Source organism: Styela clava, chromosome 13, assembly GCF_964204865.1.
Source record: "Styela clava chromosome 13, kaStyClav1.hap1.2, whole genome shotgun sequence".
Classification (NCBI taxonomy): domain Eukaryota; kingdom Metazoa; phylum Chordata; class Ascidiacea; order Stolidobranchia; family Styelidae; genus Styela; species Styela clava.
Window position 1 is genome coordinate 604,471 of NC_135262.1, and position 19,298 is coordinate 623,768.

Consider the following 19,298-nt stretch of genomic DNA (forward strand, 5'->3'; position numbering starts at 1 on the left):
CACATAAGCAACGAATCCCATTGAATTTTTAACCACTGAAATTTTCAAAGCAATTGGCCCAGTAGTTGACGAGACAAGAATATTGATTTTTAACAACAACGATACAATAACAAAACGATCCATAGGTCCATTTCGTGTCCAATAACAAGATTTTTCAAATATGTAATGGGCGATACCGCCGTTGCGTCTGTTTTATAGGGTATCGCCGTTTGTAAGTATATCTCCGTTTTGCCTTGGCAAGATGCCTGGTTATTCCTAATATGAAATTATTTCATTAAACTTTTACGTTAAAAAACATTATTTTTAATCTACGATACTGAAACTATTTAGATATCATACAGTTGTTGGTATAGCTACAACGAACGTTCCGATCTTGTTCGGATTAGATAGGAGATAATCCGACATAATTCAGATAAGATAAGGAGATAACGCTGTTGTCGAGATAATTCAAGAACAACTCTTGGACAAAATCTTCGCCGAAGAATTTATTTTATATTTCAAGCGTGTTTGGTTCAGCGAATTGAAAAATGTATGGTATAATTCTCGATAGCATGACTGACTGTATTCGTCGACTCTACGGCGAAGAAACCTGGAAGAGAGTTGTTGGATCGACTGATATTTCGAACACGGTCTTCACAACTCACAAGGTAAATATATACAGTGCCAACAAATTTTTGAAATTTGAAATTTTTGAAAGGAAATTTATTGATACCATATTTTGTTATAGTCCCCACAGACGTATTAAATGAAGTAAAAAACAACTTGAATAATTACTGACTAAAAAAAATGGTTAACATATATTGAGATCTGACTTCATAACAAAATTGAAATTGTAAAGAGACTTCATGAATACGCCATTTTGTAATTAACAAACTAGTCACACAACACGACTGTAAATTTGGAAACGACGGGGTTAGCATGTATTGAAATCCGACGTTGTGTAGTCAAAATCCCCTGATCATCGAAGTGGGACTTACAAATGTCGACAGTTTTACTCACTGAAACCAACAAATGACTCATTTTTATTAGATCTACGACGAGCAGATGATACCGATCATCGCCAAAGCTTTGAGCGGAATCACTGGAAATGGAATCAACACCATTATGGAGCAGTTTGGAAGACATTTCATCGCCTACATTGATGACATCAGGTATGACTGGTTATGCATAGCATGGGACAGTATATGCTGTTAAGCATGGAAAGATTGCGGTTGGCATCGATACGGGTTTCCCAAACTTTCTGTTCATCAGTCCCCTATTGGACAATTTAAGATGCATTACATTGCGTGCTATGATCGGAGAATATAAGTCATAAGTCGAAATGTTATAGTAGACCGGGTATGCACTGTAGTCACAGCTTGTACTTGGGCGAGAATGTGATTTTCTAATAAGTTCTTAATCTCGGGCCTTTATATTATAATAGCATCATTTTTTATCATCATATGATAAAAAATATGTTATGGCAAATCAGAAGTTACGGAAGGAATATTCTTAAACTTAATTTATGTACCACTGAAAAGTAGATATGTACCCCGCGGGTACATGTACCCCATAGATCAGGGGTTCCAAACCACGGCCCGCGGGCCAAATCCGGCCCGCGTAACGATTTAAAATGGCCAGCCGAGCGTACATGAAATAGTGTTCAACAGATTTCATTTCTACCTTTTTGCGATCTAGATAGCGCTAATTTATGTCATTATCAGAGTTCAAGCACGTGTTTATCGTAACAATTAAATTATACCAGTATATCAATTATAGGTACCGGTGTTAGGATTACATAGGACAGTAATTTAGTTATCAGCCATATAGGAAAGCTTAAAGATGTCAGAAATTGAACGAAAACTAGATTTAGAAAACTAACGTTTCTTGGATAAATGGCGGTGTTCGTATTTCTCCATTGAAAAGTAACAAACTTTAGAGATTTGTTTTCTTTGCCAACGAACTATTCCGGTTTTGAAGGAATGCAACATTAAGCGCCATTATGAGTCAAACGGACATGTTTTAAAAAAATGTCAAATGAAAGTGAATCCACTTTTGGGCGCTACATTCTTCCGACCCGCGAACATCTTTCCGATTCTAATTTTGGCCCGCGGCCAATAAAGTTTGGGAACCCCTGCCATAGATGGTATAACTATCCTTTAGCAAGCCGATATGAGCCCAGTAGCTTACGCAACTATAGTTATCAAATTTCAACTGATTATCGAGTTACGACATACATTTTTAAGCAGTGAAGGAATTCGAAATTTTAAGAATTGGTTTTCTTTTGTATCGAATTCACTAACAACGGGCTACTTTAGACCGGAGGTTATGAAACGGTGGGACGCACCCTACTAGGGGGCGTAGACAATTTTTTGAGGGGGCGTAGAAAATGTTTTGAGAAGGCGCGAAACTAATTAAAACTAAAAATATTCGTTAGATTTGATATTTCCCGCCTTATTTTGGATATTTAAATTTCAAAGCTTTTTACGTTTTTCAACATGGTTTTTGCATAAAACATACTTTCAATTTACCATCTCTTATTTGTAGCTAATTGTTTGCTAGTTATTTTTGAGGTGGGGCGCGAGACTTGACAAACTCTAAGAAGGGGGCGCGGATAAAAAGTTTGACAATCACCGCTTTAGACTGTTTAAATAACCATGTCTAATTTATCTCTCTAAAAAACTATAGTGTTCTTCTCCATATTCCGGCTGATTACATCATTGAGTCCTATTTTCGTATACATCAACGCGGCGTTTCTTCAGCTCGCAAACCAATGAGAAAATCATAAAATTGGCCCTAACTAAGATAAACTATAACTGTACTTTCCAGAAATGACAGAATTGCGAAAGTTCTTGGACGAACTTTCAAGGATTTTCTGAACGGACTTGACTGCATGCACGAATACTACCGATTCAGCTTCCCTGAGATGCAACCACCAAGGTACGCTTGTTTAGTATTTCGTATTGCTTTGAAAGTCAGGCGGAGTTTTATTGGTGTAATACTGTAATTGAATTAAACCTTTTTTCACGACTCCTGTAAAATCCTGGTATTTTTTTCGTGTTGTATATACATGGAGTCCTCAAGGTCTTTTGTGATTCGTAAAAATACAATTTAAATGATATTTTCAATTTTAAAGAGACTTGATTGTCACCATCAATATATATTTTGCCCGACACATGCACATTGTGCAAAGCGCTTAAAGCATCGCTGAATACCCCGCATGTGTTCGCACGATGGATGGCACTCTTCATTGATGAATTGTGGTTCACGTGGCGGTTTGAGATTCTCACACAGAGAATTACTCGCATCTGCAGCCAGTGTCTGATTAACTATTAAAATCCATTGTCTGCAGCCAGTGTCTGATATTAACTATTAAAATCCATTGACTGGTAATCGAACGACAGAGAAATATACTGAAGAATACCGATTGCCATATTTGGATTTGTTATGACGCTAGGTGATTCCCCCAACTATATCTCTCGTTACAGTTTCTGTGTAAGGCAGGCAGACTGTTTCAGCTTGTTCAGATTTTGGCTTCGAGGAACGAATTATACTTTATTATATTTCTGCTATATATAATACAATTGCTCGTTCGGTAAATATTCTTATCATATTATTTACATGTTCTTGTGCTTTATTTCGCTTTAGATACGTTTCAAATTGCTTTAGATTTAAGTTAAATAAAATGTGTATCAGTGTGCTAAAGACGCTAATCCATAACAACTTTCGTGACACTTATAAAATGACTTGGTTGCAATTTTCAGCTTTTTCGTGGCCGAAGAGGACGAGGAAGGGCTGGAAGTTCATTACAGAACAAGACGAACTTTTACTGGGGTGATGTTCTACGTGAAAGGAATCGTTCACGAAATTGCTACAAGTTTCTTCTCTCTTGATGTGAATATAGAAATCACTCAACATGGATTCACAGGAGACGTTTTGTGCGCAGTGTTCAGGTATAAAATTTTCTTAACAATGCGCGATTGCCTTGTGCAATGGTTCTCAAACTTTCATGATTTCCTGCACCTTCTAAACACTAGCTCCACCAATGACGCATTTCCATCCATTTTAGATAGATAGATTATTTTGAAAATTCCATATCACACACAAATTAAAAATGCAGTATTCTGGAGAGCGAGCAAAATATTTAAAAAACTTTACCACGTTAAATTAAAAAAGGAAACCAAAAGAATATATGCATTGTAGTCAAACAAGTTTAATATCGATTTATATTTAAATAATACTGTCATATCGCGAATGGTGCCTAGCTGAGATCTTTGTCCCGAAATACGACATCGGGCAATTAAACGTTTATATGATGAGTGCTAAAGGGCCATGAATGCTTAAAACGTCTCCGGAAAGGTGCCACGGTCCATAAAAGGTTGGAAGCCTCTTCACGTGCCCAGCATTTACCTAATACCACAGCTCACTAGCTAGCATTCCATCATCTTCTTTCTAGACTTCACTTTCGCAACGACGAATACGTGCGGTGTCGAGAACTGATCAAGGCAAAACGAGATTTCAGAGAAAACAACAAACTATCTTTCCCATCTCACGTGTTTTTTGAACTGTTTCCATTCCACGTCGTCTTTGACGAGAGGTGAGTTCCCAATTATATATAGAAATAATGGCGGTGAGAATTAGGGGTTATTCCCGCGATACTAAATACCTGTTTTTGTGAAGTGGTAGTGAATTCAACATAGGTGCAAAATACATATATTATAATGGGTATTCCAAGATTTGACACGAGTTCTAATCATCTTTCTCTGATTTTCAGACTTTGTATCCTGAGCAGCGGTCATGGATTGGACGAGCTCTACCCCGGCCTGGACGGAAGACGAATCAATGAAACTTTCTTCCTGACTCGACCACTGGGATACGATCTTACTTGGGAGAATGTGAGTTTGTAACTTTATATGAAATCCACTGCAAGGCGCGTTTGTGTCGCGATTATTCTCGTGTCGACAATGCAGAAAATTTGGCGCCGCTAGATTTTAATATGCCCTCGACCTCACCTGGCTCGATGGCCTAATTAAGGTTGTATGTCGCAATAGTAAATATGTATCTCAGGATAAAGCATGCGATAATAAGGCCTATCGCCACGGTCAAGCAAGAGAATAGCATGCCCATTACCTGAACTAGAAAGCAGTGATTACGAAGACCACTAAACATTGCGATATCTAGCCATCCTGTTGCTCATTTTCAGTCGATGCGCAAGATCATTGGTGCTTCCAGCGCAGAGCCTGGTGGACTACTTAGATACTTCCAATTAAATTTGTTTTTAATCGTTTAGACAATAAATCTTTTCATGTAAAGGTATCTTGAAGGTATAAAAGGTATCTAGTGTTATATAAAACTAGTACTGTGGTCTTTTAACAATTTGAATGCTTCATATTGTGTCTTTTTTCAGGTCTTGATTCACACCAATAATGTGTTTGAGTTGACTTCTGTGAAGGCAGCAGGGAGAAGAGGAAAGACTGATGACAGTAAGTCTGATCTTCCATTGCTTATATATGTATGGTGGGTACTCCCGTAGGGTGTGTACCAGGTTAGGCCATCATTTTATTCCGATTTTCCTTATTTTAGTTCTATTACGAGTTCGGGGACTGCCTGTGTTGACAAAGTAAATATACCCCTGCCCATATGCTTCCGTCCCTTTACACAACTTGATGTTAAGTAGGCAAACAAAATTAGTCACCGCCATATTAGTACACATACTTCTGGAGCGCCTTATGCTAGCTGTCGAGAAATGATAACGCGATATGAATAATATAAAAGAAAAATTATGAAACTAAGTAATCCTGTTTTTGTAATCTTTAATGTTATAATCTTCAACCAATGTCAAAACTAAAGGAAACTTAAAAAGTTAGGGAATGTGGTTGCAATGCTACCTCAAATTTTTCTATTCTGATCGACAGTTAAAGCCACGCCCATATTCTAATAAAACTGCGATTCTGATAAACAAAGACTCAATGTTTCGTTTTCAGCGTCAAGATTTCGTCACCAGATGGCGGCAACACATTTTATAAAACTTCGAGGGCAGATGTTATACGTCGAAGAATGGAATCACGTTATTTTTCTATCAACTCTTATGTAAGTGTGTGTGTGTGGTAACGTTCGTGAGGGGCCCAGGGCGGAGGGGGGTTGCGTAACTTTACTGGTCAGTATCTCTTCGTTTGCCTGAAGTTTCAAATCTGTCCTAACCCAGAACATACCATGAATCCCACATCATATTCTTACTCTAACCATTTGTCTAAAGTAAGTAATATATTTATCTTAACCTAGAACAGGGGTGGGCAACCCCTGGCACGCAAGCGCATTTATTCGGCACGCGAGCGAATCCTCGAAAACGAAATCATTCCTCCCTCCGATTAAATTTTTAAGACTCTGAATCATCTGATGAAACTAGGTGTTAGTTTATTCATTATCGTTTGTTATGGCTACAAACAAATATATTATGATGTAACAAATGAGTGAGCTCTCGAAAAGAGCGCAGCATTCATTTGACTACATTCCTACGTAATATACGAGTAGACCGTCTGTGCCACCCTTTTCTTCATTTCTGCTTGATTTATGAGATTGTACAGCTGATGTTGGTTATATTTAATTGCTAACTTACTGCTACAAATTAATTTCGAAAGAAAGATAAGCGATTAGGGAAGAGAATACACGAGAGAAGTGCAGAAAACGAACTATTCCGCGGTTTTAATGCCTTTGTCAAAAACTTTTCATCTGCAATTGCAGTACCTTCCATGTTTTCATCTACATATGAATGAATCTCTGTTCTCAGTTATGAACTTTTTTAAGTCTCGTAACAGGAGTTGCCTAAAAATGAAACCAGTAGTTCGTACACTTTTTTGAAAGCTACAACTTACAATATATAAACCCAATGTAAAATCTCTATCAGCGGTAATGCAACAGCAGAAGTCTCACTGATATAGAATAAGAAAGTAATCAAATCTATTTGTCGGTCTGATATTTTCCCGAATAGTGAATCTGTCTGTACATGTTCAAGGTGTAGTATTTTTGCTTTTGAAAGAAAAGCATTGTTTTTAATTTTGGTCGGCACCATAAAGTATTTTTTTGTTAAATTTGGAAGATTTTAGCACGCGAGCCGAGAATGGTTGCCCACCGCTGACCTAGAATATACTACGAATCCCCTTCCACATGTTTACTCTACCCATTAGCCTACAGTTTCATATCTAACCCAAACCATAATTTATTATGACTTCATCGTGCTAAGCATTTGGTATAGTCATAGTCAAGTTTATATTTTTTCCGACTAGTAAAATAATGAACGATGCAAAAAATAAGCAAAAATTCAAGAACATAATTTTACTGGGTAAGGGAATCCGTGGGGAACCAAAGTTGGTTATCTAGCAGCGGCACCCAAGATTCAACTATCTAATTAACTTATAATTTTAGTAGATCAATATAGCATAGTATAGTTTAACGAGAAATCGTCATGACACTAGAGTGTATCTGAGAGTATATTGCTACGATTTGTCGAATAGAACCCAAGGTGTTAATTATGCCGAGATTATTTATTTCTGAACTCGTCGTCTCGGGTTTACATCGTCGCTTGATACGTTTTGTCCAAGTTCGACAATTTCGAACGGCGAACTGATTAGCTACTCCTAGTAATTGTATGAAAATTTGCGGTTAGCGATATAATTAAGCCATCAAACCTCTTTCCGTCTTCCCCTGTGAATGTAAAAATCACAATAATAGAGATATAAGAGTCAGTTTAATCGTTTTGATTCCTACCACATTGTCATTGCACTCGACGAGAGTTCGTGATTCTTCATTATGATCAAGCCCTTTTATCGGCTCCCTCAACGGGGATAAATATGTAAATCCTATCTCAAATCCTACCAGTAATCGTTGAACTCTATTATCCAGGTTGGATGACCTGAACACAATGTATGAAATGGGAATCTACGTCAACGACTTGACTTTCCATGACCTGAGCCGGGATATGGTGTTGCATGGACCGCAACAAACTACCGAATATAAGTTGGCACTGGATTTGGAACAGGTAAATAGTTTTTGTACATACAATGTGTAGATTGCCGCTATGATATGAAGTGATAACATATGAACCGAGAAAGAAGACGAAAAAAAGTGTCATGTCCTGTATGTTTCGCATCTTTCGAATTTTTATTGGGGATAATAAAACTATTTGTCACTTATAAAACGAGGAGTTCTTGAAGTCATTTGGTAAAAATAAAACGCTAGTTACACGCAAGTCGCACATCGGCTTTCGTACAGTTAAAGTAGTTTATAATGTGCGCATAAATGAGTATTTTAGTAATAATAAAGAACTAAATAATTTTTGTGATACTACAGGAAATGCGAAGCAGAATTCTCCCCCAGGAATTCCTATACATAGTTGGACGCTGCGTATGCTTGCTTTTAATAACTTTGCCAATACCATAGTTTCTCTTTTAATCAACAGGGACAAACAGCAAGACTTGAGGAAATTATTGAAACGTTGGACGCCGAACGAAGAAAAACAGATGTTCTTCTGCACAGCATGATCCCGAAGGAAATTGCAAGAAGTTTGAAACAAGGATGCACAACTATGACACTGTGTGAGGTAAGTATGGTCCGGTATAATATTGGGCAGTTATCTTCAAACTGTCTTCATTACGATACACTTGGTACAGCTAAATTTTTCTTTATGTAATCCTTTATGAAACTTTAATGAGACCGATTTTCTCACATATTATCGCACAAAATATCGAATCTTGGCTTCATTTCGGCGATGGTGGGTCAGTACTGGTTCAAAATCTCTCAAATTTGATAGTGTCGAAAAGTTTTATTACACGGATAAATGGAGCCAATAGGAAAAGTAGTAGATACGGCAATTTTTTCACGATAATGGGTATCGCGACCCCATTGGAACCTATTCGTTCCCTACCTGGGGACACAGTTGGAAGAGTCCTGGTATGTGGCTGAGGTTCTCAATCAGATGTTCGCAAAATCTCAGGGGTACCTTGTTGGCAGATTAGTTGAAACTGTTTTTATATTTCAACGTACGAACTTTCGTTATCATGATCTTGCGTTGTTGTGACTTATAATGCAAGAATGTGAATTCAAAAATAGCGTTCTGAGTGAAACATCGGCACAAGGAAACCAAAACAGAACTCGAAAAAAATGAAATTTATGATGAATATTTAGAAAGCACGCCATCTTTAACTACCTAAAAATCAGAGCAAAAAAAGGATTTACAAAAATAAATCGCCTGACTGTTCAAAACGCTGGTCAATAAAGTGAGTAGAAAGCATTGAGCTGTGTTGTTTGACACCATTATGAAAGTAATGCGAGAACAACTTTTAATTATTTCCGGAAAATAATTCTAGTTCAACTACAGTTCTCGCTTCGTCAAGCCAGTGTCATACAAATTACACTTGCATTCGATTATGAACCTGGACTACTAAAATTGTCTAAAAAGGAAATAAAGAATTGATAAGGCGGTCAGAACTGAAAAAAAAACTTGAGAAAAAGACTTGTTTTTGCACCGTGCATAACAAATCGCTGACCTCTATTATTGTTTTTTTATTTTTTATTTTGCTCATCCAAAGGTGTTGTCGACCCGATGACGGAGCAATCCAACTCCTGTCATTTCCATTTCACTCCAGAACTTTAATGATGAGACTTTTTTTTATTCAAGGGACAAATAGAATAGCCCTGACTCAGACTTCCATTTGAAATACCTTCTTCATAAATTGTCTTTTATGTTTTATTTCAGAGACACGACGAAGTTACGATTCTGTTCAGTGACATTGTGAATTTCGAAAGCATCTACATGCACATCGCACCACATGAGATTATGATCATCCTAAACATGATGGTAGGTTTTATATACGTTCGAATACAATCGTTGGTTGGTTGGTTCTGATCAAAAAATGAATCCTTTTTCGCAAGTTTGTCATAATACAGTAGTATTATCAAAGCCGATAGTTCTAATTTACAACTTAAAATAAAAAAAATGCCAATGTTTTCGTAAACATGGTGTAAGATTTTATGTTTATCACCAATTCAAGCATTTTCGGTTCTGAATAGTGAGTGATCAAATTTCGCCAAAAATGATCCCTATCTATTATAATTTCATGTCATTTTGTCCGACTCCGTGGCTAAAATGGTGAATTTTGTGAAGGTGATTTTTATTACAATTTCGGGTTACGCTCGAACTAAACAATGGCGTATCTACGTGTATAAATGCGCCCATGGCAAAGTTTAAATATGCGCCCCCTTGGTAGTTATTTGACAATTTTTATAGACGGTTGTTGTTGGAATGATATCCGTTCACGTAATTATTTGGGTAAAATACGAGTTTCAATTTCAATTTAGTTTGTTAAATCATTTTACGATTGAAAGTTCGATCTTTTTCCTTATCCACGACGCCCCTGGATGCCATATGCTAGATACGTCGCTGAGACTAAAACATTTCGGACTAAACTCATATTAATAGTTTACCGATGGCGACATGTTCAGTTCTTGCTAGGGTTGTGTGAAGACCGGAATTTGGCAGGTTTTACTACATTTGAGTCGTTGGATTCAAACTGTCGTTAGGTACTGTGATAAAATAAGTCAAAGCTGCTTTTACAAAATAAAGTTTTCTGAGCGTTAACTGTCTATCAAAGAGGGATTGCATGCACAAAAGTTTGCTTTTTTCGGAGTTCGAAATCAATTTGTTTTCAACTCGAATTCAGACGTTGTACGAAAATTTTCAGACCCTAGTTTTCACTGTCTGATTCCAGTGAAATTAGGCCAAAGTAATGACCGAATGATATAATGTCACACAACCTTTTTCGTTTTAATTAAGCAAAAAAAATATTATTCATTATTTTCAAGGTCAGCGTATTCGACATTCTTTGTGAAAAGTTCGGAATTTACAAAGTAGAAACGGTCGCAGATGGATTCATGGCCGTCTCTGGAGCTCCAACTTACGACGAACATCATGCTCGCAACATGGCTGACATGGCCTTCGAGATGTTGAATGGCATCAAGACTGTCAAAGATCCAAATACTAGAGCTTCGATCCATATTAGAATTGGTGAGTGTGTGGACATAATTTACAAGTACTTTTGATACATAGCGTAACGAGTTGCTAACAGGCTTATTCATAGAAGGACACGTATATGAAAATCCTATCACAAGTGGTAAACGTCATATTGTTGCTCGGTGGTGTGGCACATCCTGTTAAGCGTTAGGAATACACTGGCTACCGCACCTCTCATTACCCTGTGTGAGTTTTCAGGTTCGAATCCCGTGGGGATTATTATGTGCGAGAGGATTGCTTGACTCCTCGCAACCGTAACCGCTGGTCATGGTTAAGGTATCTGACACAATTAACTGGCTAACTTATCCCATAACCGACATGTACTGATAACCGGGCGAGAGGACGTGGTTCCCAAACAATTGCGTTGTCTTATCCACTTTATTCTCCCCGTGATAAATATGTAAATACTATAGTAGAGTCAACGTTTTTTTAAATGGCTATATTGACAAATTCATAAGAGCAACCGATAGAAAATGAAATAATACCTTTTACCAGACAAATCCACTCTAAGTGCCGACGGTAAATGTGTTTAGTGGGTTGAAAGACAACTGGTAACAAGTGAATGATATCATTCTGCCTACGTTTCGAATATTTATAATACAGACGCCGCTATCATTTTTTATTAGCTTTCGAATTTGAGTTTCCCTTTCCCGTTTACGCTGTTGTCCGACAAGCGATTCTTTCGATCGAGTGTTCAAAAATCGCGTGTTTGTTTGTTCTATATAATGAGTAATGGTTTTTTTTTGAAGGTCTGCATTGTGGATATGTTGTGTCAGGATTAGTTGGGATCAAGATCCCAAGATATTGCCTGTTTGGAGACACCGTCAATATCGCGTCAAAGATGGAGGCGACTGGAGAGGTATGTGCTTCAAAGCAATTCGGCTTATGATATCATTTAATTCTGTTAGTAATTTTACTGCCTACTGTGTAGTTATGTAATTTCACATATGATAAGCCGGAATTTGCAATTTGGTAAGTAAAATCACAGCGTTTCAACTGAAATTTTTTGTTGTTGTTTACAGTGTTTTAGTATTGTAAAAATAGAAAATTCGCAGATTATTTGCTTATGATGTCGGTATAGCATAACAAATAACTATTTTTCGGCGCCATTTATTGTTGTTTACTGTACGGGCAGTGGCGCAGTCATGGCGGAATTGATACCTATACAATGAGAACGCGACAGAGACACGCGTTATCACGCGAACATCGATGATAAGACGATAAAATTAAGGATATAATTGGCAATGAAATGAACAAGATTGTTATTGATGAGTCATGAACTTAGCTTTTCGACACGAAATCTAAAACAAAAATAAATGTTTTGGGTATATACGAAAACTAGACGTTTATTTGCAATTTATTCTGTTCCGGCACATGATGCCGTTTGGAAAACAAACGTTTTGTAGACTTTAATTAACGATCCAGAAATAAGATAGGATAGGATTTACATATTTATCCCGGGGGAGAGGAAAGCCGATAAGACGGCTTATCCATATGGCGAACCACGGCCTCTCGTCCGGTTACCATTCCAAGTCGGGCATGGGATTAGTTTTACTGTATTGTTTGTTTTCGGAAGCATGGACTTGGTGGTGGAGGAAGCCGTAAATCTGAAATAACAATGGAAATAACAGTTGAACTCCCTTCCTAACAGTTAATACAACTCAAATATTATGTAACTTGCGACGGACACGCCTTCTTTTTATGCTTAGTTTTTTCCGTATACTGGAAATACACATTGTACATACTGAGTGTAGAAGGTACAGACACATCAGAGTGAAGGCAGATGCAAGGAAAGTCAATGAAGTTGAACGCTTGTTTTACAGGGACAACGCATCCAGATCAGTCAAACATGCAAAGACAGTTTGAGTCGCTATGGAAACACCTACATTATTGAAGATAAAGGAATGGTACAGGCGAAAGGGTGCGGGAATATCATGACATACTGGCTTACTGGTACGCCTTTTATTATTGCTAAAGATTCAGATATTTATTCCATATATGCAAGCCGATATGCGATATAAAAACATGTCACAAATTACAAAAACGAATATCGGCTTGTTGCAGTTGACGAGGGGTCTTTAAAGATTTAATGAGTCATCTAGTAAGCAAAACGGTGCCGCTGAATTAGAGAGGCTAACTCAATCTTACACATTTACATACTTAAGTACTATCATACAAAGAAAGAACAAGATAAAATGAGAAATAGACTAGGGGATGCCACAATGACTATGAAATTTTATATAAAGAGATATCTACAGACATAATTTTCGTGATGATACTCATGGCGTCCCGTAAATATACAGGATCGGGAGCTTACTTTACGCCAACTTGTATAAAATGATTCAATATGCCAGATTTAGAGATGCTCACATTTTGGAGTTATTATTGATATATATCTCAAATTACATATCCCTTTTTTAAGGTGTGAACTCAGACAGTAAGCTACTAAACTTAGATACGAAAAGGTAAGACATTTACCCTTGTGAAAAATACCTTATTTAAAAAAATTGATTTCTCTTGCATGAAAATTTATGAGTGAACGTAGCACCGTATTTACAAATGAGCACTTTGCTTCAATGTGGTAAGTCAGCTTTGAAACCCATATGATCACGATTTCTATAATTGCTTACAAGTAAATTAGATTTGGTTGAATGGTATGTCCTAGTTAGGATGGATATCAAATTACAGGCAAATGGTTACAATGCTAGGATTTCTTCTTTCGCTTAGCCAATCCTATCTAACTAAAATATTTACGTGTTTAGGCCGATTGAATTCAAAAACATCAGAATGGACACAGCTCCTTTCAACGAAGAAGGTAAGTGGCAGAAAATATATCAGAAAAATAAGTGTCAAATCTGCAACCGATTGGGTTTGATGTGATCGATCCCTAGTCGTTTTGTTAAATCTCTACAAGAAAGATGAGTACTTCATAGAAAAGTAGAAAGTGTCGATAATGGGGCGTTGGCAGACATAATTTGATGAAAAAAATGCAGTAAAATCCTACTAGAACTGCAAAACCAAATATTAGAAAAATAAGTAGCAAACCTGCAACCATTTTATCAAAGTTACATACGAAAACGGAGAATTCCATAGCAAAATTTATGGGATGTTAGGGGTGGAGTTTGACACATAGGCCATGTAAGAAAGAATTTTCAACATTTTTTAATGCAATTTTGCGGCATTTGCAATAAGACATAAATTCATACGCCTGCTGCCAGACCATTTTTCCATATTTACAGCCATACGATTTACTAAAAATCGGACGTTTCTGGCTTGCTATCAATAATCTTTTCACTAAATGAACTGAGCGGGATGAAAATGTACGCTTATATGCCTTGGATAACTTCGACAGCGATGCTTCATTGTTTTCATGAAAATTATTTCCATTTATATAATATAGTGCAAAAGAAGACGTCAGTGGATGCTAAAGTTGAGAAGACAGAGGAGAAAAAGCCGAACGAATCGACTGTCACCCAAGCCAGTACTAACAAATTGATGCCTGCTATGTCGCCAAATGTAAGAAGTACACGGGAGGAAGTGAAAGACAAAAAGGAGCGAAACCCAATATCAGCAGGTAAGGTATTAAAAATGAGTCGATCAGGGGCGCCATTCGCCAAACTTCTTTATCGTTTAACGTGTTAGTAAACACCCACTTTCTCGTGAAAGGCAAAAATGGTATTCTCGAATTATCGTTAATATTCGAAAGAATTTTTTGCGCGCCAAAACAGACGTCTCGTAAAGTGCTATCTTCTCTCATTCTACCGAGAATCGGTATTCACCAAAGTTCTTTAACGCGCCGTGTGCTCGCAAACCAACGAGGGGAAAATTTTACTCGTTAACAGTAGTTCGGCCTGTTCTTAGCATGAATTCAAGTTAAAATGTATGTGTGTTTATTTGTAACAGTATCTACATAATAATTAAACGGTATAACTAAGACGGGATACATGTTCAATATCTTACTGGCCTGAGACAAGTATGTGCGACATGCACCCCAACAAATGCTGTTGTGTTTGCATACAAAAATTGGTATCAAAAATCCCTAAATGCCTAACTTAGGTAAGAGTGACTGTAGTCTAGTAGCTGTAGACCCACCTATATATGCCGACTAACAGCGTACCAACATCAAATATGGGATTACATATTCATCTATTTTGTTGTCTGTTACAGAAGTAGTTTAACAATATGTATCTCTGAATTTATTTCATTCATTCATAGATTACTGCAATATTCCCCGAACTTTAAATCACAGGCTGCAAAATGTAGAACAGAGATCATTGCAAAATAGGCCTATCCGCGCCGGGCGGCTCGCGGCAGTGAATGATAGGTTGAGTGATCATACAGTGGTTTTTGTTCAACGACGACCGTTTCGTAGATGTTTCGGGAATCGCACTTAACGAGATTTCGTAACTGCGTTTTTGAGTGACACGGTCACGTGCTCGTAAACGCGGCTTTTTACGAAGTTTGGCGAATGGGCCCCGAGGACTGTTGAGTCGTTGGGCATTTTGAATACCTGATGATATCAGAATCGAATCGAATATTTTTTTCAAATCGAATCTCAAATACTTGGTAGATATATAATTGTATGCGACATTTTTATTGTAATTGGTCCTGTCAACAAATGAATTACTGAAAGCATAAAACACGTCACTCATACAGATTACTGAGCGTTCACACACAATTAGAAAAACGTTTCATCAATAACTCACTACAGAAAATAGTCATTTGTCTGAATTGCGTTGAAAAAATATAGCTTAAAAAAATTGAGGACTTTACTTCGACCATTGGCGAAAAAAAAGCGGCAAATTCGAATTTTCTATTCGATTCCGAATGCCCAGCCCTAGTCGTATGAAGGCTCCGACCCCAACCATGTTATAAGAAATTTGAACCAATGTTTACAATCTATTCACAATCCTGATTCCATGATCACCAGAGTCGCGAGTTGTGACAATTACTGAGTTTTGTTTCACTAACGGTTAGTTGAATCCGAGTCATCCCACTTAGATGCCTCGAGTTACTACGAGTCATGATTAATGGCGATGCGAATCCACTTCGATTCGAGTTCATAACCCAAGTCTCCCAAAACTAGCGGTATGTAAAAAACGTCTCGCGTTCTTTACAAATTGAGAAACTCTAACCGAATTCCGGAATATTCATCTTTAAGCCCAAGAGCAAGTTCATTTTCGAATTCTAACTTTAAATTTGCGAAAACTAATATGACATAAGATTGGTTGCGACTCCTATTCCTCCAAGTTCATGTATCTGGACAATAAGTAGAACAATAAGTTCAATAAGAACAACCACCTAATAACAAAACGATTCTATGTACACTCTGTGTCCAATACCCACCAAGTTGTTCATGACCACCACATTGTTCCTTACCACATTCAAATTTGAGAACATATGCAGACACGTAAACCAGTGGTTAGATGGCAGGTGTGTTTCACCGCTTAGTACAGTGGTTCCCAACCTTTTTCGTTAAATTACTTCCTATGCTTATTTTGGACCCATTTATTCCTTCCTCATATTGCATGAAAACTACTCCATTTGTTCAATCTTTAGAGATCCTTTGCTAGTGTTATGCGCACGGCGCACTTTCATTTTTGTATAGTTTAAGTAGTTTATATGGTCATGAATAAATATTATAGAAATAATGATAAACTAAAAATATCATATTAGGTAATAATACGTAAAACAAAGCAGAATTCCTGTCCGATTGGAAAACGTTGCCTTTGTATCAACACATGACGCGACGCTGCTCAATAACCATGACTGGTTTATCACGTCTCCCTTCACGCTGACATACATTCTTTTATATTTTACCTTACTGTTATATACTTTCGTATTTTCGGAATGTGAAAAAATAAATCACTGATTACTGTCACGCAAATAGTAATCGTTTAAATTCTGTTTAATTAGTGTCTACGGCCCTTATTGATACAACAGTCAATACGAAAAAGAGCTCGAAAAGCAGAGAAAAAGAAAAGAAAAAACCTTCATTGCCGACCATTGCATCTCAGTCAAAGAAAACCGAATCTGCTCAGGGAACAAAGAAAACTCCGGAGGTGAAAAAACCAATCGTCAGTAAATCTACCGCAGAGAAGATCTCATCAAGTGGGGTGACAGCAAAAGAAGAAGGAAAGGCAGTAAAAAGAGGAAAACCAGCAAATGATAAACCAGTAGCGGATCGGAAAAGCAAGAAAGAAAAACACGCCGATGCTTATAAGACCTTGCTGAAAGTAATTCGCCATTATGGAGTCAAAAATGATATGGATGATATGCCCGATGAAAGTTTAAGCTTAGGAGATCGAGCTCTGCTTGCTGAGAAGGATATTCTAGGTACAGTAAGAGTTGACATGGAAGATTCTATCAAACGCGGTGATACAAACGGAATGGGGATGGACAGAATGGTTGAAAATTTGCGCCAGAAGCATGTCAAGAACCCTCTACCGCGATCTATCGAAAACTTACTGCAATTGCCAAATATGGTGGTGCCGGGTTCACCACAGATTGAAGCTGCGGTCGTCCCAAGAATTGTTGTTAGTGATTCCAACAGTCTGCCTATTCCTACACCCAAGAAAATTCCCAGCAACAGAATTTCGTCGCCTAAAGGATACAATTTTCAACAAAAAGAAACAACCGAGCCCATTACACTCAGAAAGTTTGGTAACGGTAGTAAGCATGCATATAAAAACAAAGTAATACCAGCCAGCACAGTTACAACACCAAGCCACAAAGCTAGGAGTTGCCAAGAAAACGCAGAAGATAGTCTAATCATTACCGAGTCTATTTATGGGAGCACTTCATCCTTAGCATCGAGATCTTCGGGATACTATTCAACTTCAAGGGTTCCACCAAAATGTCCATTCCAGACCGCTTATGAAAGAAAAAGACAAAATGACGGAGATAATTTCAATCTGCTACGAAAAAGTCAGATTGATTCGAAGGTGTGTAGCATCCTCTGAAACACTGACACAATATTAAATGTATGAACAGATACTCATTTTGTTTAATTTGCAAGACTTTCATATCAAAATTATCCAATGTATTGTTGTATCTTTCCCCAAAAAAGTTTTCGGTCGTGATGCTGGGTTGACAAGAGCTTTCGTTCAGCGGTGTATTTACCAGAGAAATCTTTTTTATCCTTAAAGTTTCCCCGTAACTTCAGTTATATGTAATTCACTCAGCATACAGTTTTTTGCTACTTTTCATAGCATACCTTTCCAAAGTGTATATATATTATTGTCCGTACAATAAGTTTTAAGTCGTCACACAACATTTATCGTCTTTACAGAATTACTCTGCACATAATTTTGTATATTCAGTGACTGGCTAGAATTACTGTTATTAATGTCGGAACTATTCAAAGTGTTTTATCCTTGTTACTCTAGAAAAATTTGATTGATTCAAGTTTATTGTAAGTTTTTTTTTCTCTATTTTCTGATGAAGTGTAATTGTATAAAATCGTCATCTACTTCTTACTATTTTTAAATTTGTTTGCAATATGGTATTTTACGGGTATTTCCATACATATCACCAAAGTTTAAGGTAAACATACACTGATATTTGGTTAGATAATACCAATTTAAAAAAGAACTGGGCAACAAATAGCCTCCCGGTTAATTACGCATTGGGTAAGATGGTTGGCTTGGAGTCGAACCCAGGACCTCTAACATGCAACACAATACCCTGTGTATATCACTATATTCTAAATATTATTTTGCCACAATCGCTACTAGAACAATAAAGAGATCAGAAGCATTTAAAACAAAGAGACTCGATTTAAAAAAAACAAATCCAAATCTTTCAATCCTGATGGCAAAAGCCGTCTTAGATTCGCAATTTGACAGTGTTAAGTAATTTTGGTTTTCTCGATCTTGCATGTGAAGCTTGCAATTTTGATTTTTCTCGCTCCGTGCAACAGTCTATGTGTTGCAATAGTTTATGTACCAAGAAATGACTAGCATGTAATTGTTGTTTGTCAGATTTTTATTCGTAATATCTGCATTGGTGGTGAATCATGACAGTTTACAGTTTGTATTTGTGAAATTACTATTTGGTTTAGATTATGTTGGTTTAACTAGCTGTTTTGGTAGCCAATACCACAATTCTGTACGTTTGATTAATATTTAAGTTGTTTATCTAAATTTCTGTAGTATTGTCCTCGCTGGTTGTAATAAAACGTTGTGATGTGTAGCGTAATGATATGAGGCAACGTAACGCTGAAAAAGTATTTGTGGGGAGAGTATATTAGTCT

General features: G+C 37.1%; 1 protein-coding gene across 1 annotated transcript; it reads left to right on the forward strand.

The window, feature by feature from the left end:
• The first annotated feature begins 338 nt into the window (after nt 1-338).
• Nucleotides 339-19,243, forward strand: LOC120332552 (soluble guanylate cyclase gcy-31-like). The gene is made up of 18 exons (XM_039399819.2): nt 339-647; nt 1,030-1,151; nt 2,809-2,919; nt 3,744-3,932; nt 4,436-4,576; nt 4,754-4,874; nt 5,387-5,462; nt 5,964-6,069; nt 7,879-8,014; nt 8,435-8,575; nt 9,731-9,832; nt 10,837-11,038; nt 11,794-11,903; nt 12,868-12,997; nt 13,467-13,509; nt 13,807-13,859; nt 14,445-14,618; nt 16,961-19,243. The coding sequence occupies exons 1-18, from the start codon at nt 528-530 to the stop codon at nt 18,004-18,006; spliced, it is 3,123 nt and encodes a 1,040-aa protein (XP_039255753.2). The 5' UTR covers nt 339-527; the 3' UTR covers nt 18,007-19,243.
• Nucleotides 19,244-19,298: the final 55 nt, after the last annotated feature.